This window comes from Ciconia boyciana, chromosome 1 (genome assembly GCF_034638445.1).
Source record: "Ciconia boyciana chromosome 1, ASM3463844v1, whole genome shotgun sequence".
In the NCBI taxonomy this organism is placed as follows: domain Eukaryota; kingdom Metazoa; phylum Chordata; class Aves; order Ciconiiformes; family Ciconiidae; genus Ciconia; species Ciconia boyciana.
This window is the reverse complement of record NC_132934.1, coordinates 159,422,353-159,448,544: the sequence shown is the minus strand read 5'-3', so window position 1 is coordinate 159,448,544 and position 26,192 is coordinate 159,422,353. Positions and strand designations below refer to the sequence as shown.

General features: G+C 40.0%; 1 protein-coding gene across 4 annotated transcripts in view; it reads right to left on the bottom strand.

Annotated features, from left to right (window-relative positions):
• Positions 1 to 1,005: 1,005 nt before the first annotated feature.
• Positions 1,006 to 26,192, bottom strand: part of FGF14 (fibroblast growth factor 14) — a 411,580-nt gene continuing 386,393 nt past the window's right edge. For all 4 annotated transcript variants that reach the window (XM_072853684.1, XM_072853700.1, XM_072853693.1 and 1 more), the window contains 2 exons: positions 3,723 to 3,921; positions 1,006 to 1,142 (listed from right to left, as the gene is read on the bottom strand). In XM_072853684.1, coding sequence (XP_072709785.1) covers positions 1,006 to 1,142; positions 3,723 to 3,921 — 336 coding nt within the window. The remainder of the gene's footprint in view (positions 1,143 to 3,722; positions 3,922 to 26,192) is intronic.

Sequence of the window (26,192 nt, the reverse complement as noted above, 5' to 3'; positions counted from 1 at the left end):
GTAGCGCAATTCTGGTTAGTCTTATTTTTTTTTTATTGGTGGTGGTTGTTTTTCAAACAATGAAGATTTAGTAGATGAAAAATGAGCCTTAATTCAGGCCTACAAGGCCTACAAAATTCTTTGGACCCACTTTCCCAAAAATGAGTGGGTCTTGCTCGCTGGGCAAGGCAAATGTTACCATTACCAGTAAGCCTGTGATATGTATAAAACACACACACAAAAAGAAACTATAGGGGGATGCCAAACACTCGTTTCAGAAAACTTCCTGTTGGTTGTGTTTGACACTCTTCCCTCCACTATAATGCCAACCTCAGAAGCACAGTATCTGTTACTAAAGAGTATTCACATTTAATCAATATTGTAAGCCAGAGACAACAATCCTATTCTTTATAGATATAATTTGTAATAATAGATTTTTGAAGGCTTCCTGATTCCCTGATTGCTTTCAAAACTAAGCCACCAGCAACACTTAAGTTATAGAGAAACACAATCCCTGCAAAAGGTCACAGACAGTGGAGCGAGCAGCCTTATAAAAAAGGGAAGAAGAGAAATCCATAATAGCACAGGTTTACAGCATCTAACTAGAAATTACTTGATTATTTGTGTGCTACAAAATAGAACTTAAACACATGGATTTTGCTGAAACTGGACTCAAAAAGGGATTATGGGCAATTGTCAGCAGGCAAGGTATCAAGTGTACTTGTGAAGTATGTCATTCACATGAAGTGTCACAGTCACAGAAAAGATATTAAAAAGGCATTCCAATATCTGGTAGGGCATTCCATGGTCTGAGTTTAGCTGGTTCCTCCAGGTGTCTTCTTGTTGTGGGTGGAGCTACATGTTGAGATTTATCCGCTTGCAACAACTCAGTTCAGAAACAGCAACGGGCAAGTCTGTGACTTGCCGCAAGCTGATCCACAGACACTGCAGAGGGGAAGTCCGGCAAGGATAAATCGCTCAACTGTGCTCGGGACTCAGTAAGTCACAACACCTGTGAGGATCTGGCTATGTCGTCTTACTCTTGTTAACTGGTTTGCCGCCATTCATTATTGCAGATGCACTTGTGCTTTTACTTGGAGTTACCCCAGCCTTTGGCACTGTTTCTCCAATATCATGCAAAGATGGTTCTCGATACATGGCAACTGCAGGGAGAAAAGAGGAAAGGAGAGACATTTTTAAGAATGTATGTCATTTAAGAGCTCATCTCAAATGGGATTAATTTTCTACAATAACTGATATTGTAATATAATCCATGTTCCTCTTGCATGCAAGGGAAACTATTTACTTTGACAGACACTTGTTTTTCATGACTGATAGCTTTGCTTGACCCTCCAAATTTCTCACTTCTTCTGTATCTGACTTAAAAACACAGTAGGAAACTGTACGCTTGCTTGTTTAATGGAAACTATAGAAGCCTTGGAAATGAAAAACTACTGTTCTGTCCTTGCATGAGGCAGACATGCAAAAATGTACATATATATTACACACACATATGTGTATATATATATATACACCCCTTAAATAAATATTCTGCAAGTTTTTAGAAGTAAAATATGATAAGACAGATGGTGTTTAACAAATGGGATCATGCGATACAGTTGTCTAGACTTAAGTGTTCTTTTTTAGTCCTACGTTGCAAGACTAGGCCTAGGTCCAGGTCTACAAAGTTATTTGTACATCTGTCTCCCAAATCTGAGGAGCTTGGCCATGATCTCTTCAGGTGTGTACTGAAGAAATGTCCAGGACATGCTGCAGAGAGTACACAAGAGGTTTGGGTTTTTTTCCTCCTCCTTTCCAAAAATGTATGCAGTAGCCACTGATCTCCACTGAATGTAGAAATGCAGAAAACTCCAAATTAAACTATTAACTGAATTCTTAGAGGAATTAAAAGTTTGCCCCTGGGCTTCAGTCCCTATCTAACCACTTTAAATCCTTTGAGGAAAATACATGTGTTCAATTACACAGTTCCAGCATTAAGCTGCCTTAATGATTAATGCTCCTGGATAATTCAATTTCATTTTCCATGCCACTGAATCAGGTAATATTTCCACTTATACCTAACTTCACTAGCATTTATTTATATCAGAGCAACGTTAAAAGAGATGTCAAAGCAGTCAAAGGAATTAATCATCACACTATGATTTTGGGACTGGCTGTGCGCAGCCATAGAGAGCACAATCCCTTCATCCCTTGTCTAATTAGAGTAGGAGGCAGGAGCATCAAAGTACTGACCTTGATCTTCAATGGTGTGAAGTTTCATAATAAATATGAAGGGCCCCACAGCATCATTAACTAATCAAATACTTGTTCTAACACTTCCAATGACATAATCTAAATCCTTTTATGGCTTCTGAAAGCCTGAAATTAAACGTCCAGAGTACATAAGGCTGGTTATGATCACTGTCTTCAGAGTGTCCCCATAACTGTGTTTAGGACACTTTGCTGATTAATTAAAAGAGCTTGATGAAATAACACCGTGACCTACAAAAATATTAAGTTGAATAACATGAGATGGAACTATAAAGTAAGAAATTATATAGAAGAGCTGTCGTATTTGATGACTGTCATGGGCAATGTAAAGCAAGTTACTTCTAAGCCTTGACTCGGCTATTTTGATAAAGTCTGACCATCCAAACATTAATGAAAAAAGTCACTTCTTTCCTAATCCCTATGAACTGATGTTGCTTTTAAAAATGTGCTGGCTTTCCCTCCCTACAATTTAATATAAAGGGATTGACATATAAAGTGTCAATATTGCTGAGAGCTCATGAAAATACAGTAAGCTTTTGCAAGACGAGGGAAGCATGAAGGCATCAACCTGAGTTCAAGTTAAGACATAGGATTATTCAGATTCTTTCCTTATGATGAAACTCTAAAACATTTAACAAACTGATCCTTTAATCAAAAATTTAAAGTTAAAATGTTAAAAGAAATGGGACTGCGAACTAAAGAATTACTCAGGTGTGTGTTTTCAGATATTGAGTAATGAGATAATTTTTGGAATGACTAAGGCTATGTGTAGCAATAATATCAATGAAACCTGGAGTGCCATCAGGACAAGAAGCAGAAAGCAGCATAGGTTTATAAAGGCCTGCAAAATATATAGGATAACCCAAAAGTTCCAAGATATAAATGAATGTGTTTTTCAGAGAATGTGTGACATCATTTTAGTGTGTAAGGTTAGTATGACTTTTATTTGCTTCTGTCTTGGTTTAAAGGCCAACTTACACAAGTTATGTGCATTACATCAACTGGCTATGTAATACAGTATGATTTATTTTATAAAGAGACCTTTGTGTTTTATATTAGAAAGCTTTTACTTTGAAATGCTGACATTTCATCCATTCCCTTTATAACTCCCAATTATCCTACAATATCCATTATTTCATTCTGCTTAATGAAAGGACTATTTTCTCACTGCAAGACTCACAACAGCTTTTGTCCCTACCCAGAGAATATTTTAAAAACAGCACAATGCACTTCCACAAAAGATTTCTTTTCTTGCAAAATGACCTCTTAATCCCTGGAAAAAATGTTTTTACATATGCCCTTTCTAGCATCACTATGCCGAAGCACAAAACTGCTCCATGAATCCTGGGGACTGTCATTTGGAATGGTCCCCGTGTGGGGCACGCACATTCACAAAGGGTATTTTAGAAACCGTTCCTTCTTCTTCTTGTGAGATTTATAGGAGGATCTGCCAGCGATGGACTGAACCTTACCTTCCAATGGCTTGGGTAGAAAATGAGCTGCTGGTTTTGTTTTCTTCACTCTGTTTCCTTTCATGACCTGCCCTTCTTTGTTCAGCCCCAAGAACCAGGCCCTCCCGGACTCCTGTTGTCTGTAGAGCATGGATGAGTAGATTACATAATAGTTTTCAAAAACAGACTCCTTGAATTTGCACTCCGGTGTAAAAAGTTCCTGTGGGAGGAAAAGTAAATGTTAAATGGTATCTCTAAAGTGCAGCTTCTGTTTTGTTAACTTACAAATATCGCTTGATAAGTTTAATACACGATTTATAATAAGGTTCTGCTTTGAGACCAGGAGATCTGTCTTCCTCTAGATGACCTCCAGGTGAAGTTATTTCACCTCCCATGGATGCCTCTGTCTTCCTATCTGTGCAACAGGGACAGTATATTTTCAAAGTAGGCAGGAAGCGACACAGGCACGAAAACACTATTTAAAATACAGGCATAATTATTATTGTGCTTATTTTTCTGATAGGACATCCTTGTAAAGATTAAGAAAGCCTATGCCAAAATAGCACTAATGAGAAAACAGTTGTTCCGTTTTACCATACTAAATGCAACAAACTCCCTCTATGGTTTATAACGACTAAAATTTGATGCTTAAAAAATGCTGCTACCAACATATTAAAATATATATAATTTCCTAGAGTCCACATGGCCTGAAACACCACAGGAAAACACTATTTTGATGTACAAATTTATGTACAAAGAAAAATAATTCCTACTGACATCCTCAGCATTCATCCCAAAACTGGAATGCTTTTCAGAAGTCACATTCAGTAACAGAGCAGTTGTCCTAAACTCTTTACTAAGGTTCAACTAAGCACAAACTTCCATAGCCCAGTAGCCAAATAGTAATTTAAATATATTTTTTTTTAATAAGACAAGTAACAGTAATAAAATAAACAGTGTGAACATATATTGAGACAAATTTTACCAAAATCCTTTGAAAAAAACCCAGCAAGTTAATAAGCAAATAAAATTCCATTTAAAACATCACAAGAAAATAGCAATCTGTGTGAATGTGATTTTCTGTCTTTGGACCCACCTGCTGAAACCTGTGGAAGATATAAAACATAAAAGGAGGAGGTAGATGTGGGAAAGTGGAAGGTAGCTTCCTAAGCTTTCAGAGCACAAAGTTCTCAGCCCTGAATCCTCTTTTTTTATATTTATTTCAGTTATCTTTCCCAAGAAGTAAAAATCTGGAATTGTCATATGTTTTCAATTCTCCATTCACAGTATTTTTCTTTTCTTTTTTTTTTTTTTTAAATTTCATTTCTTTTTGCTCCTGGCCCCATGCAGTACTGAGTTAACACTCAGCAAGTAACGTGTTTTCAGGGTCTCTATGCCATCCCCAGCTGCCTAGATATTGTAAGAATTTCACAGCTGTTTCTGTCACAGATTTCCTTTCTAGAAATCAAAGTCCTTAAAGAGACAGTTCTCCATACCAGAAAGCACAGATGAAGTACTTTTCTGAATCTGCACTAAATGTCACTTCGTGCACAACCAAGTTCTCCTAATGTTATGGGGTACCCAGTATTTGTATTGCCACGGCTTACGTTAGCACCTGTAGGCAGAGCTGTCTCGATGGATACCAGGCATACTATTAGCTTTCTCAATTATGAAGTAACTTTTAACCTCATAAAAAGAATTAGTGTATTTTATCCAGCAACAGACTAAAAGCAGTTGCTGCAGCAGCTGGGAAATCATTTGTGAACCTGCCCTAAAATAGGGTGCTTTGTCTCTGTGAGCAAGTGCACTTAGTGTCTATAGGTCACACTCATTTACAGGATGCAAAAAATATTCTGTGATGTATGCAATGGCCACCTTTTTGCACTACCACTTCTTTACCACCTATGTGCACAGCTGTATTTATATACACATGCAGAAATACAAATACAGTCTGTACTAGAGGCACCGAAAACTAATGACAGGAAATACCTTAACTGCACCTTCTCCTTTGCCATGGGGATTTTTCTCTCTCTGTTCCAAGCCTTTAAGACATCTGTTGTTTGTGTTACTCTCCTTTCTCCTCAACTGATTTCAAACCTCAGTAGGACTCAAGGAAACTCAAAATAAAACCAGAAGGCAGGCTAGCATGCTAGAGGGAATGCCTGTTAAAGCCTAGCACAAGCATTTAGATGCGAGTCATGTTCCTTGGCTGTTGAAACAGCAGATGCTAATCAGGAAATGCCTACACAGCTCTCCTTATTACCTGCTTCACTGCAAATGCTACCCCCTGTGTTCCCCACTAAGTTTTACTTCCTTGTAAAGCTCAATTACCATAAACACTACTTCTTAGCCAATACCCACTTCTTGCTATAAACAAAAGCTGTTTGTCATTCCATGCTCCTCCGTACTAGAGATAGTTGGCTGCCCGTAAACGCTATTTGTGTGTTTTCCCAAACAATATCCATTAGGATACTGAAACAGGATTCCTTCAAATCATATCTCACCTCTGAATCACACCTGGCTCCTTCTCATTTCTTTGGCACGTACAGTAGTGTTTCTGACAGTGCACAGCATACGAAGCAGTAGGTATTTACTTTACTAAGTCAAAAAAATGGATGATGTCAACACAATTACTTGGCTGCTCCTGGATGCAGACTGATAGACTGGACAAACTGGCATCATTACTATTTTTTAGTTATGAAAAGCATAGTAATAGTCTGCTAATTTTTTTTGGCATACGAGGAAGAGCCAAACCTCAATACTGTATTCTGCCCGAAAGTACTGCAGCTGTCCTACTCCAGATGTCTGGGTAGCATAACAGCTTTGGATAGCTTTGCATTCACTCAGTATATTAGGATGCAATTCTGCCTGGGATAAACTCTCAGTCAAAAAGTCACTTAAATATATGTTACATTAAAGCAGGCTAATAGTTCCACCGACGTGGAGAGTATTCATGAATGAAAATAAGGCACCTGACAGTGACTATGCTGAACTGCACCCACCGGTTCCTCTGAGGAAAGAATTACTCAGAAAGGGATGTCTGAAATGGGCACCTTCCCTGGGGCTCGGGTGGAAACTGAATATTTGTAAGAGTGATGTCTAAAGCCTTGCCTCAGACACCATCTCAGCTGGCTGAAAAGCTGTAAGTACCTATATTTTCTCCAGTAAAGCAGCCATGACACCTAAAATGCTGTTTCTGCAGGTATCTAGGCCAAATCTAGATCTGTATACCTAAGACTCAACCCAGTAATAACTCTCAGAAAATGACTAATGTGCTAACAGCACTGACTTTAAAAAAAATCATCCACAGCCGACCTTATTGAAGTCCATTGCTGGAGGGAAAGGCAGTACGATGGCATTTTATAAGAGAAACCCAATGGTGAGGGCACTCCCCTAGGCTACCTGCCTACCTGTATCTAACTTGAAGGAATCCAAATCTGCATCTGGCTGATATGAATCATTTAGATCTTCCCTGCAAGAATAACTTTTTGGGTTTTGATCCCAGGACAGTCTTTACATTTTGTATTAGGAAGTGAATGAATAAATTGCAAAACCAGACATGACTTGCAAACAAGAACTTGTGCTCAGGGTTTCTCTTCCAAGGTCAGTGCCCAGATTTAACCTATAGTCTTACATAAAAGGTGGTTTTCTCCTGTCAAAGCAACAACTGAAAAATAAAGTATATACCAGCTGCCAATTTCCAAAACCCCAGGAGTGGGTTTTGGCTGTAAACTGCAATCTGATACAGCTTCCTGGGTCCTAGAGAAGTGAAGGATGTATTAAAGTGCACCTTGCTGAGAAGAATTTTCACTTGGATATTTTTGCCAGCTTCTCATCAAGCTTTTGCTTGATGTGAGTCCTACTTGGAGATCTTTTAATTCTCCCAGTTTCTGTAGCATTAGTAAGTATCACAACACACAGGTTGTGGGTTCAACCTCTTGGAATGAAAAAGTTCTGTCATTGAGGAGTTCTTAGTTTTGTGGTCCCCACCAGTGCTGCCAAAACTCAGCATTGTAGTATTATATCATAACAGTTGAGCCTTAGCTCATGGAGTCATGTTGTAGAAGCTACTTTCATTTAAGAACAAAACACAAATGAAATAAAGAAAAAAGAGCTATTATCAGCCTCTCAAACTTAGGAGTGCCTGAATGAAGGCGCTCAGGTTACCTGTGTTGTCAACATGGAGATACAAGGATTGTTGGAAAGCAATTCAGATGACAACTGAGATGAATACCCTACCAAGTAATGTCTTTCTGTCAATCAGAGGCTGAAGTCTGACATGATTTATGGTTGGACTTGATGATCTTAAAGGTCTTTTCCAACCTAAATAATTCTATGATTCTAAATGATTCTGTGATGAAGCTTGGCCTCCATGCTAATCAGTAATATGGCACACTAGCAAAAGGCTATAGTTCCAAATCAAAGTACAGCAATCTTTACTGTCCCTTAAGTCCTTGACTAAATGAAAATATTTGAATGAGTTATCAGTGTAACTTCTAGTTGCTGGGCTTTCACAATTTAGTCTGTTCAATTTAGGTAGCTTCAGTTAAGTTGCACATATCAATTTGTAGCCATGGTCTTTCACTTAGAATAATCCCCACAAAACATAGAGGTTTTCTACTACAGCTCTCAGAAAGAAGAAATAATTATGCAGCTATGGACAAGACACTTAGGCTGTGAACCACAGAGTTGCAAAGTAAAACCCACCATGACAACACAGCTAGCCATATAGCTTCTAGATATTGTTTAAAAATTACATGAACACCTGCAATTTTAAACTATGCCTCTGCTCAGTAACTCAATCAATAATGAACTGTTGGGGCTGAACAAAAGTAACCTTCCACTGCACACCATGAGGGAGAGCGTAAGAACACAGCTCTACCACGGTCATCAAAACAGGCAGATCCAAGGACAAGAGCTCCTACAAAAGCTGCCTACCTTCTACTCCTGACCCTTCAAGCCTCTATAAATTTGCTTTTTATTCTGAAATAGAGGAAAGGAGGGTATAGTTCTAGTTACAGCTCACAGAAGTGATATAGCTAGCAGTCAGCCTCTTGAATTGTAGCTGGCAGCAAATAAGGAGGCAGTGGATTCCCCTGGAGATGGGCACAACGGGACTCATTCATCACACCAGGCACCAAAAGCGCAGCTGCAGGCTGAACTAGCTACAGCTTCTCCATGGTGCCAGGCAGAAAACACAACTGCAAGACAAACTCAAAAGAGATTGCCAGGTGAGGAACAGCCAGTCTTCCCAAGCACAGTAAAAAAAAGTGATTACTGATCCTTTTCAGAACTCAAGACCCCTTGAAAATAATCCTGGTTTAATACTATTTATTATTTGTACTTAGAAATCCAGGTCATGGAATAGGACCTTAGTGCTTTGGAAGTACAGACCGAGTGGACTCTGCCTGATGTGAACACCTTTCAATCCAAATAGAGCTTAATACAGGGTATAAAAAAACACCCAAACATCCAAGCAATTATATTGGCATGCTAGTAGCTGGTGATTGAACATTTTTTGTAGGAATGATGACAAAGGATTTTTAAGGAGAGACTGAAGAAAGGACAACATTAGCTCTGTGGAGGCTTATGGGAGACTTCTGTGAAGTGAGAAAAGCAGCATAGAGTCAGCACAAAGGTATTTTTGGGGTTAAAGGCTAGCAACACAGGAATCAAAAGAAGGAAGTGACATTTTAATAGTGGATAGAAAGGTTGGAAATGACTCATGAAGAAGGGCCTTAAAATTAAGAGAAGCAGTCATGTTTAATGAGGAGAAGGCACTCAGAAGAGAAATACGGTTAAAATAAAGAAGCGGGGAAATGCACTTTGTGGCAGACTTCTGAACAGAGATTGTGGGGGTGGGCACTGTATTTCTCAGTGCAGGAGGGGAGGATGCTGGAGTAATTGAGGAGTGAAATGAGGAGATCCCAGAGAACAGCTGCAGTGCTGCAGAAGGGCAAAAGGCCGTATCGTAGACATATTTATGCAGCAAGACCTGTAAGAGCTGGAGGCTTCACCTGCACATGAGAACTGGAAAATAACTAAACTGATATTTCTCTGACTTGCTGCACATTTAATTAGATGAGTTAGACTACCTTCTTACAGTATACCTATTTGACAAATGCTTGTGTAAGAGAATAAAAAGAGTCACTCAAGATTTCCCATCCGTAGCACCAAATTTTTCCAACTCTTAAGCTGGCCGAAAGGCTACAGTTCCAAATGATTTGTTCAAGAGTTCCTCTTCAAATGACAGAAGAACCACCAACACATGGTTAGGTACTTTATGTATTAAAGATAAATTGATATTACATTCCCTGGATGTTCAGAAGACATTTAGCTGATCTGGGCCCAAAAGCCCCCAGGTACAAACATAATTTGAGAACAAGCAAAGTTGAACAAGAACAAGCAAAGCTGGCAGAATTTTCTATGTGCAAACTGGCTGACTAAGATACCAAGGAGCAGGAGGCTTTAGCTGCCATACTACAAACCTTGCAGTGACTTTACTAACAAAGCTTCAAAATAAAAAGCAGTAATAGCTAAAACTGCCAATCCTACAGATACCCCATGAAAGCAGCAAATGCTTAGAAGTCCATTCACATACTTTCCACAGTCTTCAGACAGAAAATTTCCTTAATAGACTACAACACCCAGAGAACATGAATATTGGCTCTTCAGAGCTAGTGTTATTTCTGTTCTGTTTCTGTTCTCTTAGGTTCCTAACACATGGACTTTAAAAAAAAAAACCCAAACCAAGAACAAAAACCAAACAAAACCCCCCACAGGACTTGATATAATGCAGATTAAAAAAACCAGGGATGATTCTTGCTGGTTAAAGAATCACTGAGAGTGCAGTAAGGATGTCAGTGTGTAAAAGCTAAACTTTTAGCCATAATTCCTTTCTCTCATTTTTTACTTTTTAAAAGACCTGAAGATGTGACTATCACTGCTTGGAAAGAAACAAAACACAACTTTTGACTAAAATTTAGGCAAAAGTAAACGTAAATCAATGCTCTTGCAAATATTAGCACTTACTTAACTGGGATTCTAATTAGCAGGGATATGACTGGTAATATTAATAATGTAGCAATTCTTTTATTCATGTACATTCATGAGCACCTAAAATAAGGTCATGAATAAAAGCCACATAGCATACATAAAGATGAACTAACAAAAAATAGCTTGGACAGATTTCTGTGTGTTTAAGATGGTATTGATCGCAGCCTGAATTTGGCTTCATTTTCTGTCCAGATTGAAATAGAACATAAAACAGCTTGGGTTACAAAAACTTCCTTGTTTCATAACAGAAAAGTTGCTTTGCTTACAACTAGCAGCTATGGTCATATTAAACTATAATTGATTAAAGGCAATAATATTTTGTAAGGAAGGCAGTGCACATACTGATCACTTCCATAAACTTACCATTTGCAAGACTAAACAATGATGTCAGATAAAAGCATATTTTAAATAATAACTTCAAGAATGATCCCAAATTACTACTTATAGACACTAGCCAGGAGAAGTCTTATATATCTCTCTCCCCATCCACATAGAAGTTAGTATTATATCACAAGCAGTGCTCAGGTATGTATGTTCTTTTGATGGATACCTACAATTCAGAATCATCAACTCAGTGGGACATGGCTGAAATAGAACAAGATTTCCTTGATATAAGCGTTTCTGAGGTATGTTATTTAAGGTGGTACAGTTTGACTCCAAAAGTGAACTAATGTTTTTGAAATGAAGCCCATCATGCAGATCTGAATCATGACTCTAACGTTAGGAGTGAGTGAATCAAGGTTGTTTAAATTCAAAAACATATGAAAGAAGGTTTTGGGGAGCAGCCTGGAAAAGGTTACTCATTTTTAAAACTGTCTTTATGGCATTTATGTGCCAGAACTAGAATACTTCAACAAAAGTTCAAGAGAAGAACTGCTAAAAACGCATTGCCTCACCTGAATAAAAGAAGCAAAAAGAATTTTAGAAATATTAATGATAAGCCAAATTTGTAGCTATGGGTTCAGAATGGGCTGCAGCCCACTGACAGCCATCACACGTTAAAGCATGTGGTCAACTATAATATCCTCTTTCATCCCCACAGACATATAAAGGAGGCTGAGGTTATTTTTCTGCTTCAGTCCCGCTCTGAACTTTCACGGAAATGTGTATTTTTTGGCTTGAGTACATCCTTGGCTTTAAAGGAAATGCTGCCAGAATCCTTGTACCAGTGAAATTAGAGATTCTTTCTCCAAGAGCACAATCTCCTCCCCACCTAATCCTCAGCACCTAGCTTCCCTTAAGATTTAAATTTGCAGTAAAAATCTGCTTTAAGGCTTCAGCTTAAACACCAACTATAGCTCCTTGCTGTATCAACACAGAAAGACATCTTTTATCTCCTGTGATTAAAGAAATCAGCATTTGTGATTAAAGAAATCCAGTATCAATAAGAAAGGCACACGCCCCAAGGCATGACTAAGAGAATCTGCGTGAGTTGTAGGGAACATTTTCTTCCACTACTGTTATGGGACATTTCGGAGAAGAACGTGAGTAAACCAGCCTGTCTTTCCTGGTCGCTTCCACTCAGAACAGCCATAATTCATCAGCTTGTAGACGGCACCAGGTTCTCAGCTAGAAAAGGTCAGTGCCAAGGGAAAAATGGGACAGCACTAAATTAAGAGACTGAAAGGAAGGATTTAACAACATAGCTGTAGAAACAAACCACGATGGGCTGGGGAAGAAATTCTCATCCAGTCGCCCATCAATCCACCCGTTCTGTCCCTGGATGAATAATGCAGGAGGAATACAGAGTACTCTCAGATATAGACCAAACCTTTCCAAATGACAGTGGAATTTTTTGACACCATTTTATCCAGACACTTACAGCCATTACTGTAGACAACCTTCTGTAATCCAGGTGCCTCAAATAATATAAACTATCAAGAAAAGAAGCAAAATAGTTATTAAAATGGCCAAGTGCCCCAAAAGAACCAAGGAGGATGACTTTTTCTTACCATTTACCACTAATGAAATCTCTGCTCCTCTGCAATACACTGAAATGTTGGATAAAGAAAACTGATTCCAGCTTTTGCCACTGTATGACTGGTATATTAGCATTAATGAGTTCCTATTGTGCAATGTCAGATGGGATGGTATATTTTCACATATATGGTGTTGTTACATAGTATTTGCAGACCTCCCTGTGCATGATAGTATGACACGTTCATAACTATCTACAAATGCAAAAGTAAACATAAAGAGATGCAAATTCAGAGGTATTTTATAAGGTATACTTTAGACTCTTTCAGTTCTACATGTTCCTTCCAAAAGATGTGTGAATTTATGAAAGTTTTAAATGGGTGTCATTTACAAGGTGAGAAGCTAGAAAAAGTTGTAAAAACACTCAAGTTATAAGAAGTAGCCTACTTTAGTGTACTGTTTTTTATTTCTTTTTTCTTTACAGTTGTGACCTTGTTTTTCTTCTTGCAGCCTTCTTTTATGACCTCTCAGTGCATGAATTATACCGCCTAAAGCATCAACTATTATAAAAGACAGGGGCTGGAATGAATAAAAGTCAATTAGGGTAGGTCAATTATATGAACTTCTTGCTAATGTCTCTTTGTCATCCTTTTGCTGGTTTATGCTGGGTGTTCATATGAAGAACACGAGAGGCAAGGCCAGAGGAACCTCAGTCTGAGGAGACTGATGCAAGGCAAAACCATCTGTAATGAATATAATCAATTCTCTGAGAAAATGCATTAGCTAAGTCTTCTCTTAGTTTCATAACGCAAATGAGCTGCAGTTGACCACTGACGGCTGGGAAGCAAAGAGAACAGGGACCACTTTCAGATGTTTTTTACTTAACTCTTGTTATACAGCAAAAACATATTTTAGAAGAAAAACAGCAATTCTTTGCTTCTTTCACTGTGCATCTTTTTGCCCAGCTTTGTCCTTCATCCATGGAAGCACTGCTGTAAATATTCAACAGGTTTTCCCCATTTCCTTCCAAAGCAGCTTTCACATATGAAGACAAAGGGCCCTAAATCCATTCTCTGTTCTCCTTCCTCCTCTCCTTTTCCAATGAGAAGGTGGAAAATGATGGATGACAAATCTTAAAGATGTCCAAAATCTGACAGGCTGACAGACGCTTAAATATTCTGTACTGTTTCCTGTTATGCATTTTCATTCCTTCATAGAGATGGATGTCTACAGCACTGTTTCACTTAAACATAAAAAGTCAATGCACATATGATGGGACACCCAACGGAGTGCTGCCCACCACATAATGTCTGTCCAGAGAAGGTAACATAGGACCAAAGTTGCCTGTCCTGAAATTAATGAATATAAACAAAAATCCAGAATGTCTTGCTAGTATTTTGAAATGCAAGTGCAGAAAATATTTTAATATATATCTCATGCAAATAGTAATTTTCACTAAAAAAGTCTCTTTTCACTTAATATATTTCGGTTCATCCAGAGAACTGAAAATATTTTCCTGTTATTATTTAATTTTCACAGCATCTACATAACTGTTACTTCAAGTATCCATTATCAGAAGAACCTTAAAATACAGAGATTCACACCCAAACATTCAAAAGCCGTATAGTGAATCAATACCAAAGACAAAAGAAAATCCATTCTGTCTCCTGTTTTAACTAAACAATTAATGGGCTATAAAATGTCAGCCACTAAAAGGTATTTTTGGAATGGCCTCACGCTGTTAACCAGTCAGAAGTGGCAAAAGGAAACAAGTCAGACACTTTTGCATATATCATTATATGTTAGAAAAGCAGAAACTTAATGTTTCTCATTACATAGGATATGATTACATGCAATTCCTAACACACACTCAGCAGTGATGCTTGTTTTTGTTATGGATGGGTAACAGCAGGATGATTATAGATACATCCTGATGCTCAGATAAAATTTGGTTTTTAGCAACAAGCTTATAAAGGTTGATTATGAACAATATGAATATATAGGTGCCTGGCAAAACCCATAATGGTATAAAAATCAGAGTGGTAGCAAAGGATTAGGGATTTTTATTTGCCTCAGTATTACAATATGCATTGCAGAACTGAAAAAAATGTTTGGAAATAGTTTTACCAAATAGCGTTCATAACAATAATAAACAAAGCAAGATTTTTATTCATAGCTGCTGGCAACTGAGTGATAATCAATGCCACTACTTGCTCAAGGTGTTAGAAATCTGACAATTTCCCACAAAATGAGTTAGCCCCTTGCTTTCAAGCCTCTACCTAACTCGTTGTCTATTATAGCATATTCCTATAGCTGTCCTGTGGAAAGTCAAAGCTTAACATCGCATAGATAACAACATATTGATCCTAGAGCAGCTTCAATCTGTTAATGAACAATCCTGATGAATAATAAGATCCAACTTTTAACCCTTCTAATCTGCACTTGAGGAATGCAGACTGCAAAAGAAAAAAAAACAAAAAACTTTTTTTTTTTTGGCATCTACAGTACTCTAATAGGAGGACTAACTCCTCTATATGCTATTGCTTTCCAGCAGAATTTGTTATACCATACCCTACACACAACAGTTTTTGCAAAGAGGGTCAGCTGTGCTGAATACGTTTCAAAGAAAGCAAAGGTTTTACACAAGATTACGCTTGCTTTTACTGCTGCTTGGAAGTGAATTTACATCACCTATGTTCCTGAGAAATGGAGGATCTTCCTCTTTGCCAACATGGCATTAAAAATGCATTATCTATTGACTTGAGTGGCTAATTGCAAAGATAAACTGAGCTAGAAAACATATATTACTATTAAACTGTGTATAAAAACAATTGGAGGCATAGGAGCAGGGTCAAAACTACAGCCTACTCAAAAGAGTAAGTCGATCTGTAACCCACCTTTGACTGGCAAAGGAAACACAATCAATACACATACTAAGGTGTTCCCTACTACATCATCTGCAAGAAGCAGGACCAAACTGCTAAATGCAAAGAAAAGCTGTTTTAAGGTCTTGCAAACAGCCTATTGATTTCTAAAGCAAAAAGCATGGAGGTGAAAATATCAGGTATTTTGATTTCCAGGTCCATTGGAAACACAATTCTTCACTGGTTCACCAACACTGAGGACAGCTTTTCAAATCTTTCTTTCACAAGAAAGGTATGCATCAAGCCATACTGCACACAAATGCTGAACTGCAAGGGGTGATTCAGAAAGGCTGGAAACAGGCTGAACTTCAGCCAGTGACTTGGTTACCCCCCACTGATGCCTGGTGATGCCTCTGAAGTTACCTTGATCTCAGCTGCCTTTTCAATTACTTTACCTGTGGGTTACAAGCACTAATTACTTATCACTTAGTCCCTGGCTCTGTACACCCCAGTGGTCCTTGATAACTCACAGAACTTTCCTCTTACACCTTCCTTCATTGCTTATAATTTACCTGAAGAGCTTTGGGGTTGTTTCCTATATTAAAACTCCTGTTTTCTCCTTAGTCATGGCAGTGAGCCTATGCTCAAGACTGTGCCTATGCTGAGATGTTATTTCTTGTGGCCACAATGTCCTCCTCAGCCTTTGTGCCCACATGCTGGCTCGAGCTCCGGCCAGGGGCTTTTCCCCAAGCAGGGAAATTCAGACAAGAGGACACACGCACTCACTCATACTCGCATCCTCTCACCCTACAAACTTAATTCTAAACTTCAGCGTTGTGGCCAAAGGCAATGGAGATATACCCCTAGACTACCTGCCCATGGAAGAAGTTCACCAAAATGTCTGGACTTGGTTTTCAGATGATATCCCTTTCTGTCATTCCTCCCCACTGGTTCTTTTCTATTCTTTTTTTGTTAATATGTATTTACATGGCTATCTTCTTTTCTGTACATGCCCAGGTCTCACAGACATTAAGAAAACCCACCAAAGCAAAATAAAACAAAATAAAACAAAATAACACAATCAAAAAAGGTCTAGCAAATTTGTTATTTTGAGAGAAGCTTGAAGAGGAAAAAAAAGAAAAAAATTTCAGCAAGGAGAAGAAAAAGGTTTCCCACCACTAGACCATGCCTTAATTCCTCCAGAGCAAAGTTCCTTGTAATTACTTTTCCTAGATAGGCAAACTAATTCATTGACTGCTGTCACATTGTCAAGTACTGGCTACACTTTTGTAAGATTGTGCCTCCTTGCTTACGAGATTGTAGGATTTTTTGTATTTGTTGATCTACGTTCCATTTTTCTTGACCATTTCCTTCAAGTCTTTCAAGAACCTTTTGAACTGTATTTTCTCTTTCGTTCTCCCGCAATAATCAAACCATCAGTATATTCAAAATGTTGCCACAGGCCATATGAACTCCTTTTTCCTGAGAATGGCACAATGATTGCACACCCATTTCCATGCCCACATATGCTGAGGAATGTATCTGTTTACCTTGACCTTAAACTGGCATCAAATAGGGCAAAGATTTGACTTCCTGCTTATACTTTCATCCTTTGAGCTATAAACACACAACTCTCATCCTCAGCTTTATCTGGATTTCCAGTTTCTCCCACTGTGTCCCAAAGGCATCGCACAGCATGAATTCGTAAAATGTATCAAAACTGCATATATGTTTTGCTCTTATTCCTATTGAATTAATTCAGTAAGTTCTTATAATTAAGCAAAGATGCAGATAAAGTAACTATGTTTAGACTTAAATTTCTGTTCCATTTGTTTACATTTCTTTTAGCTTCCACTTTTCACACTGGTCCAGATGGATACAAGCAGTCCCATGTAAGCCTGTGTATAAGAGTCTATTTTTCAATACTTTACTCGTCACAACTGAATCTGGTCCTCATGCTTGTATAAATACAGAAATAGAGATGGATGTGTTCTTTTTTCCCTGAAAATTCCCTGTGCTGCTGCCTTTGTATAGTCAACAGGTGATTTTTTTCATGCTGCTCATAATTCCATACAAAACATGATTTTCAACTATATCCTCATCAAAAGGAAAGTTAGAACAAGCAGACTTGAAAGAGGGAGCCAGAAAAGGAGACATCAGATTTGTTGGATTTTTTTTTTCCTTTTTTCTTCTTTTTTTCACAAAGGCACCTGCTTAGAGGGAGCAGGAGGTGAAAGATAAACACCATGCATATGATTCACAAATACGTTTCACCATATGGAAAGAAAGATGGAGAGAAAAGGGGACTTATTTTTCCTGTTCTGCAGTATGTTTTAATTTCTTTTCAATAGAGTTGAAATACATCTCTCATTTGCAGAAAATATGACAACACGAGATGTCATTCAATACATACATTCAATACCTAAATAAAATACCATACAGGATCTTGGGAATGAAGGAATCAATTGCGTATATCTGTATAATAAAATATATGTTTCTTCCGTATGGAACCAGAATACATTAAATATTATGGTAGCCTTTAACTCGGAGGTTTAGATACACAAGCTCCACTGAAGAGGCAAGCACATACGACTTTTTGACCGGGACTGAAGCAGTTGGTTAGACTCAACGAATGTCAGGGCTGATCTCGCCTGTGTGAACTCACAAGGGCCCAGAGGGACTGCCGGACTACCGCATCTGTAACCGTGCCCTCTGCCGCACTCGCACACCCCTTACAACAAGGAGCAAGCCTGCAGAAGTGACTATTTCCGCAGTGGAATAAAGTGTAAATGAGAAACACGCTTTCTGTGTCCATGATCTCCAAGAGCCAAAGTAAGGACAGAACACAGACACAGTTTAAAATGCATAAAAATGATGATTTGTGGAAGAACAAATGAAAGAGTGGACAAAGAAAGGGAGATTTGACTGCAATAAATGGAAGATTTTCCAAACTATTTTGTTATGCTGCCTTGTTTTCTTTCTTCTTTTTTTTCTTTTAAATTTTTTAAAGAGAAATTTAGCTGTGAGTTTTAACCTGTCATCAGTGGTATTTCCTCAGGACTTTGTTCATGCCACTTCCATTCCTTTACAAGGATTTTTGATAGCTACTGAAAAAAAGCACTGAGTTTAGGGACTATTACCTATTATTCTGTTCAAATATCTGATTTCTATAATGGGTTGAGTATAGAGGTGTGGGAAAATAACAGTAAGGAGACCAAGTCTGCTCATGGAGGGTTGGATCTGCTGTATTTCATGCATCAAAATTGAGATTGCAGAGGCATTATAGGAGAAACCAACCAACAGAACATGCAATTGAGAGTATAAAACTTACAGCAGGTGACACCCCCTCTTCTTCTGCCTCTTCAGTTTACCTCTCAGATCTTTTTAATTGTTTGTACTTTTGGCCTAACTAAAAGCAAAGAAACAAGCAAAAAAGAAAGCCGAAACATCTACCTATTTTGGAAATGTGAGTAACTTTCTATAATTTACAATATTTTTGTACAGATATATCACTTGGCTAATCCAGAGTGAATTCTTTATACACTGAAGGTTTCAAACAGCTGGAAGAAAAGACAATTCTTATACGTTCTTTTTAACTAATTAACGATCATCTATCAGACCTATTAGTGCTTAAAACAATACGACAGCAGCAATTGTGTTGGGGTTTTTTGCAAACGATCACACATACTCTTAAGTAAAAAATGAACATTTTTTTTTAAATCCACATTTAAATGGAGATTGGTTTGTGGTACAATTTGTGTGGATTCCTGACAATGTAACATCTCTTTGGCATTTAAGACCCGGTCATCTTTACCGATACATCACCTTGCAGATTCAGTATTTCACCAAGCATTCAGAGGTGCCAGGGGGAAGCACCAAGATATTTGGGAAATCTCAGGGTGCGGAGCAGGTAGTTTGGCTGCCAGTAACAGGCTGTGAAGTTCCAAATGAGACTGCTCAGAGAAAGAAGAAACCCTCTTCTTCAGGCTGTGCACTGATACGATGCTCTGTCAGCGATTAAAAGACGAGTGCTGCTGCTGGGAGCTGCCTCTGCATGTGTGCGTGCAGGTGTGCCACTTCTGCTGGAAAACCATCAGCCTGTGAACTGAATCTCCCATGGAAAAAAGCAGCAATTAAAACAATGCTGCCAGCAAATATAAAATCGGAGGCATTGGATATACCTACCTATGCCAGTCACTACTTCCAGAGAATAAACTTGTATGAGATGAATAGTTAGAAAACAGGGAGCCACCGTGAATCGCATTCACAGTTTCTGCTGAGGTGCTCAGTCCCCAGCCGTCAGAACACACTGTTTACATTGTGCATGATTTACATCAATAACAAGACTGGTATTTCACAAAAAGACAAACAGAAAACCTTTTTTCTTTTTTTTTTTCTTTTCATTTCTGTTAAGCTTTATATCTTCCAAGGTCTGTACTAGTAATTCCATCCACCACTGCCAGCAAATAGGTTGGGAAAAAGTCTTTGGAGTACATTTTATACCTTGGAAAATGTGGGAAACTGAGATTAAAGCCAATGTTCTCAAAGGTGGTCTCTGATTTCGAGATTATTGTGTTAGCAGCAATACCTGGAGGCCGGATGTTCAGCTGCGCAGTGCTGGGCAGCCCCTGCTCTGCTCTCAGCAGCCTCAGTGCTTCTGAAAATCAGGCCAGGAATTTAGATGCCCAAAATATACAACTATGGAAATCTATTCAATCTTCCCCAAACTCACAAAATCAGTCCCATTTTTCAAGCCAGCTAAAATGCACTGCTTGCCAATCACAGAATCATTAAGGTTGGAAAAGACCTCTAGGATCATCTAGTCCAACCGTCAACCCAACACCTCCATGCCTGCTAAACCATGTCCTGAAGTGCCACATCTAGACGTTTTTTGAACTCCTCCAGGGATGATGACTCCACCCCCTCTCTGGGCAGCCTGTTCCAGTGCTTGACCACCCTTTCAGTAAAGAAATTTTTTCTAATATCCAATCTAAACTTCTCCTGACGCAACTTGAGGCCATTTCCTCTCGTCCTATCACTTGTTACCTGGGAGAAGAGACCAACCCCCACCTCGCTACAACCTCCTTTCAGGTAGTTGTAGAGAGCAATAAGGTCTCCCCTCAGCCTCCGCTTCTCCAGGCTAAACAACCCCAGTTCCCTCAGCCGCTCCTCACAAGACTTGTGCTCCAGACCCTTCACCAGCTTCGTTGCCCTTCTCTGGACACGCTCCAGCGCCTCAAGGTCTCTCTTGTAGTGAGGGGCCCAAAACTGAACACAGGATTCAAGGTGCGGCCTCACCAGTGCCGAGTACAGGGGCACGATCACTTCCCTAGTCTGCTGGCCACACTATTTCTGATACAAGCCAGGATGCTGTTGGCCTTCTTGGCCACCTGGGCACACTGCTGGCTCATATTCAGCTGCTGTCAACCAGCACCCCCAGGTCCTTTTCCCCCAGGCAGCTTTCCAGCCACTCTTCCCCAAGCCTGTAGCATTGCATGGGGTTGTTGTGGCCCAAGTGCAGGACCTGGCACTTGGCCTTGTTGAACCTCATACAATTGGCCTCGGCCCATCGGTCCAGCCTGTCCAGGTCCCTCTGTAGAGCCTTCCCCCCCTCAAGCAGATCAACACTCCTACCCAACTTGGTGTCGCCTGCAAACTTACTGAGGGTGCACTCGATCCCTTCGTCCAGATCATGGATAAAGATATTAAACAAGACTGGCCCCAACACAGAGCCATGGGGGACACCACTTGTGACCGGCTGCTGACTGGATTGAACTCCATTCACCACAACTCTTTGGGCCCGGCCATCCAGCCAGTTTTTTACCCAGCGAAGAGTACACCTGTCCAAGCCATGAGCTGCCAGTTTCTCTAGGAGAATGCTGTGGGAAATGGTGTCAAAGGCTTTACTAAAGTCCACGTAGACAACATCCACAGTGTTTCCCTCATCCATTAGGTGGGCCACCTTGTTGTAGAAGGAGATCAGGTTGGTCAAGCAGGACCTGCCTTTCATGAACCCATGCTGGCTGAGCCTGATCCCCTAGTTGGCCTGCACATGCCTGTTGAGCGCACTCAAGATGAACTGCTCCATAATTTTCCCTGGTACTGAGGTCAGGCTGACAGGCCTGTCGTTCCCCGGATCCTCGTTCTGGCCCTTCTTGTAGATGGTCATCACAATGGCAAGCCTCCAGTCGTCTGGGACCTCCCCTGTTAATGTTGTCTCCTCAGGAAGCCCCAGGAGTGGACAGGGGCTGTTTCACCACAGGTTGTCACTGTTATCCCCATGCTGTCCCATCTATACCTACTGCACAACACTCAACACAGAATTAGGTATTTTGCTGCCTAACTTAAACCAGCCCACATTTAAACACATATGCAGATCAAATGCAAAGTCTTTGTGGTTGCAAACCTATTTAGTGTGGAGGGGAAAAGATTTTATGCTGGTGTTTCAGCAGCATAAGTGTTTAAGGAAAAGGGAATCCACTAAATTAATTTGGAGGAAAAAATTTGCAAGCAGAAGACTATATGGAGAAACAGAAAACAGAAAAAAAATGGTCAGCATTAGTCTGGGAAGACCTGGACAAATAGGAGGAGTGGAGATGGGGCAAAATTGTCTGATGAGACTAGAGAAATTAAGAGAAAAAGCACTACAGATTTTCAGGGGGCTCAGTCATATGAATTGGAAGGAAAGTTCATATGGACTGAGACACTGTGGATAAACAAACGGGTCCAGAGATATTGTTCATAGAAACAATATTTCCCTCAGGGTCCGTACTGGGACCAGTACTGTTTAATATCTTCATCAATGACATAGTGGGATCTAGTGCACCCTCAGCAAGTTTGCAGACAACACCAAGCTGAGCGGTGCGGTTGACATGCCTGAAGGACAGGATGCCATCCAGAGGGACCTGGACAAGCTGGAGAAGCGGGCCTGTGTGAACCTCATGAGGTTCAACAAGGCCAAGTGCAGGGTCCTGCACATGGGTTGGGGCAACCCCTGGTATCAATACAGGCTGGGGGATGAAAGGATTGAGAGCAGCCCTGCAGAGAAGGACTTGGGGGTACTGGTGGATGAAAAGCTGGGCATGAGCCAACAATGCACGCTCGCAGCCCAGAAGGCTAACCATAACCTGGGCTGCATCAAAAGAAGTGTGGCCAGCAGGTTGGGGGAGGTGATTCTGCCCCTCTACTCTGCTCTGGTGAGACCCCACCTGGAGTCTGCATCCAACTCTGGAGCCCTCAGCACAGGAAAGACATGGACCTGTTCGAGTGGGTCCAGAGGAGGGCCACAAAAATGATCAGAGGGCTGGAACACCTCTCCTGTGAGGAAAGGCTGAGAGTTGGGTTGTTCAGCCTGGAGAAGAGAAGGCTCCAGGGAGACCTTAGTGCAGCCTTCCAGTACTTAAAGGGGACTTATGAGACAGATGGGGACAATTTTTTTAGCAAGGCTTGTTGCAACAGGACAAGGGGTAATGGTTTTAAACTGAAAGAGGGTAGATTTAGACTACATATAAGGAAGAAATTTTTTACGATGAGGGTGGTGAAACACTGGAACAGGTTGCCCAGAGAGGCTGTAGATGCCCCATCCCTGGCAACATTCAAGGTCAGGTTGGACGGGGCTCTGAGCAACCTGATCTAGTTGAAGATGTCCCTGCTCATTGCAGGGGGGTTGGACTAGATGGCCTTTAAAGGTCCCTTCCAACCCAAAGCATTCCATGATTCTGTGGTTCTATGAAACCTCTCCCCCCATATATCCAGTGAAGTGCTAGGGTCTGTTTGCAGAGCTTGTTGTATATTTTATTACTGCAGAATGGTGTTTTTCCTTATTAAAAAAGTACCTGGGATCAGCTAAACATATAGGACTGGTGGGCCTGAAGGCATCCTGCTTCTCAAGTCTGGACACGCTGCAGCTCTGCCTCATTTCTTCGGCAAGAGGGGAACATTTTAGCTGCCAAATCTTCCTGCCACTCCTCACTTTTTAAACATCACTCTCCCTGCAGGTGCTCTGGGTGATGCCAGTAGAGACACTGACCCCAGGAGTATTTCCCAGGGTAATATAAATCTCCCTGCTTTGCCAGCCCTCTTCCCAAGCTGTGGACCTTCGGACCCATGCGGGACATGTAGCTAGGTCTGGGAAGTGAAAGGGTATGTTCATAGGGCAACTGAGTTACCAGAGATGTTTTGCAACCTCTGACTATAAAAGTAGGCAGAATTCTGTATAAACCACTTTTTCAGAGCTCTGAAGTGAGCAGTGTATTTGCTCATGATGATATCCAGGGGAGTACCATCCGCCCCTGGCCTCAGCCGATCAATTCGTGTTAGCAAAGCTATTTTAGAAACTGAAATTAAGTAAATAGAGTCATGCTTACAAAGACAAAGGAGAAAAAAACGCTCTGCTTTATTTTGCTAACCTATCACTGCCTCCAGAATTCTATTGCAGGTATTTCATTATTTGCTCTTATCAATAATAACAAAGAGATGCAATATTTGAGAAAAAAATTATCCCTTCTCTACCCACACAGTGTCTGTCTCTTGCCTGACACTTCTCAGGCTCATGACTTGTACAACACCCACAGTCTGCATACCTTTTAGCGAAGAGTTATCTGGTGCCTCAGCTTGTGTATCTGTTAAACATAAGACTGACTCAAACCTAATTTACATCGGGTTACAAAGCAGAGGTAAAATTTTGAAATTTTAGGAGTGAAGACTAACAGTGCGACAGAGGTAGTGAAAATATAAACCTTGCCTGATTCACTTACACTCGATTCCCTGGACTTTTTAAGGGACCTCAGAGCACGGGCGTCGAAGGCCGTTAAGTCAATTAAAGCCCTGAGTTGAAGCACAAACAGATCAGACCGTGAGGACACTACAGGGATGTCATTAAAGGTAATTTCTCCGGGACCAGCCTGCATCCTGCTGGGGATGCGGGTGCCCGGTGCAGGGGAAGCAGGGGGCCGGTGCTGGGGCGGGGAGCAGCCTCTTTCCCTGGTACCCACCCCGGGGGTGCACAGCCAGACCCCAGCTTTTGGGGGATGCACAGCCAGACCCTGTCTTTTGGGGTCTGCTTGGAAGTTGCCACAGCGTGCGGCAGCGGTAAGCCGTGACCTGAGCCTCCCAGACAAACCGTCGAGCCGTGATGGACGTTAAACACCGTTTGCTTTTGTATTCTTCCAGGCAAGCCCGCCAGCCGGGGTGGGTGGGCGAAGGAAGCTGCTCCTGGCTGGGTCATGGCTCAGCTTATGAATATTAAAATAGACTTTCTCTCCCTTCACTGAAACTCAGCGGATAAGCAGGCTTTCATTATCTCAGCCATTTCTTTATTATGCCTTCATTAGATTTTGCTTCTAAAATCACATCCTCGAGCAACTGAATTTTTACATCTTTTTAACTTACGGGGAATATTTTTGCTCATATGTCACTCCTTGTTTACATCTCAGGGTAAAGGCCTTCTGTAGGTATCGCTACAGTTAAAAGTAAATAAATTACCATTTATATTTCATGAAACATTTTTCTTTCCTGATAATTCAGTACTTCTACAGGAAAACAGAAATAGTAAATGGACAAAAAGGGGGAAATTATTCTTTAATAATATTCTGGTTTACGTGCTTTTAAATGAAAAGCTAAACACTGTGCAAAAATTACAATATTAGCATAATATTCTCTATTTTAATGGCATGAACATTTTTCTGACTTGCTGAAACCTCTACCAGGAGCCAATCCTCAGGGCCAATGAGCAGAATGGCAAATAGACAGAGCATATTTCAAAGCTAAGTAAAAGTACCCTTGAATAATTTATAATCATCAATGTTTTATTTGTCTAAATATAATATTTATGACTCTCATTTATGAAATTACTTAATGCAACATAAAATGTTATGAGCTATAATTTATTTTATTAAAATGAATATCAGGAACATTCAGTTACTGGTATGGATAATCTCATCTGAATTGAATCCTTATTGCTGGGCACTCTCTAATTCTTTCTGAGGCTCAGAAGCTGCAGATACATTACTTACAGAACAACTGTTCTTCGTGAAGAATAGAGAGCCCCTACAGCACCCAGGAGAGTGCTTGTTATATTTATTTTACATGGAATAAAACAGCAGTCTTAACAGCTCTCCACTGCCTTAGATAACAAAGCCCCAACCTGCAAATATTAATAACCTTAATTAGTATACCTGACTTTAGGAGGAAACTCACATATTTAAACTAAAATATATAAATAACTGCAATTAATAACATCATTCTTTGAAGACAGGTACTCTGTGAAGTATTCCAGGTATTTATCAATGCAGGTTCCTGTAAACATATATGGAGATGACCTCATCTATACCTGCCACTGATGAAATCAGGGTTGAAAACTGTCAAAACACATAAATTTGTAATACAGAGATTTGAAACCTAATCTAAAACAAAATGCCTGGATTGGGATACATTGCTCTCCTATGCTTTCATAGCTGAGATATTAATTCCAAAGTGATAACTGCTTTCACAAAATACTACTCTGCACGAGTAAGTTAGCTGCACATGATGTGAGTGACAGTGAAGGGAACTAGGTCAGCTATGCTGTTAAAATAAAATAAAGATATTATAGCAGCTGTTCTAAAACCAGAACACAAATAATAAAGTTTTAAAAATGGTCTTGGATTGTTTTACA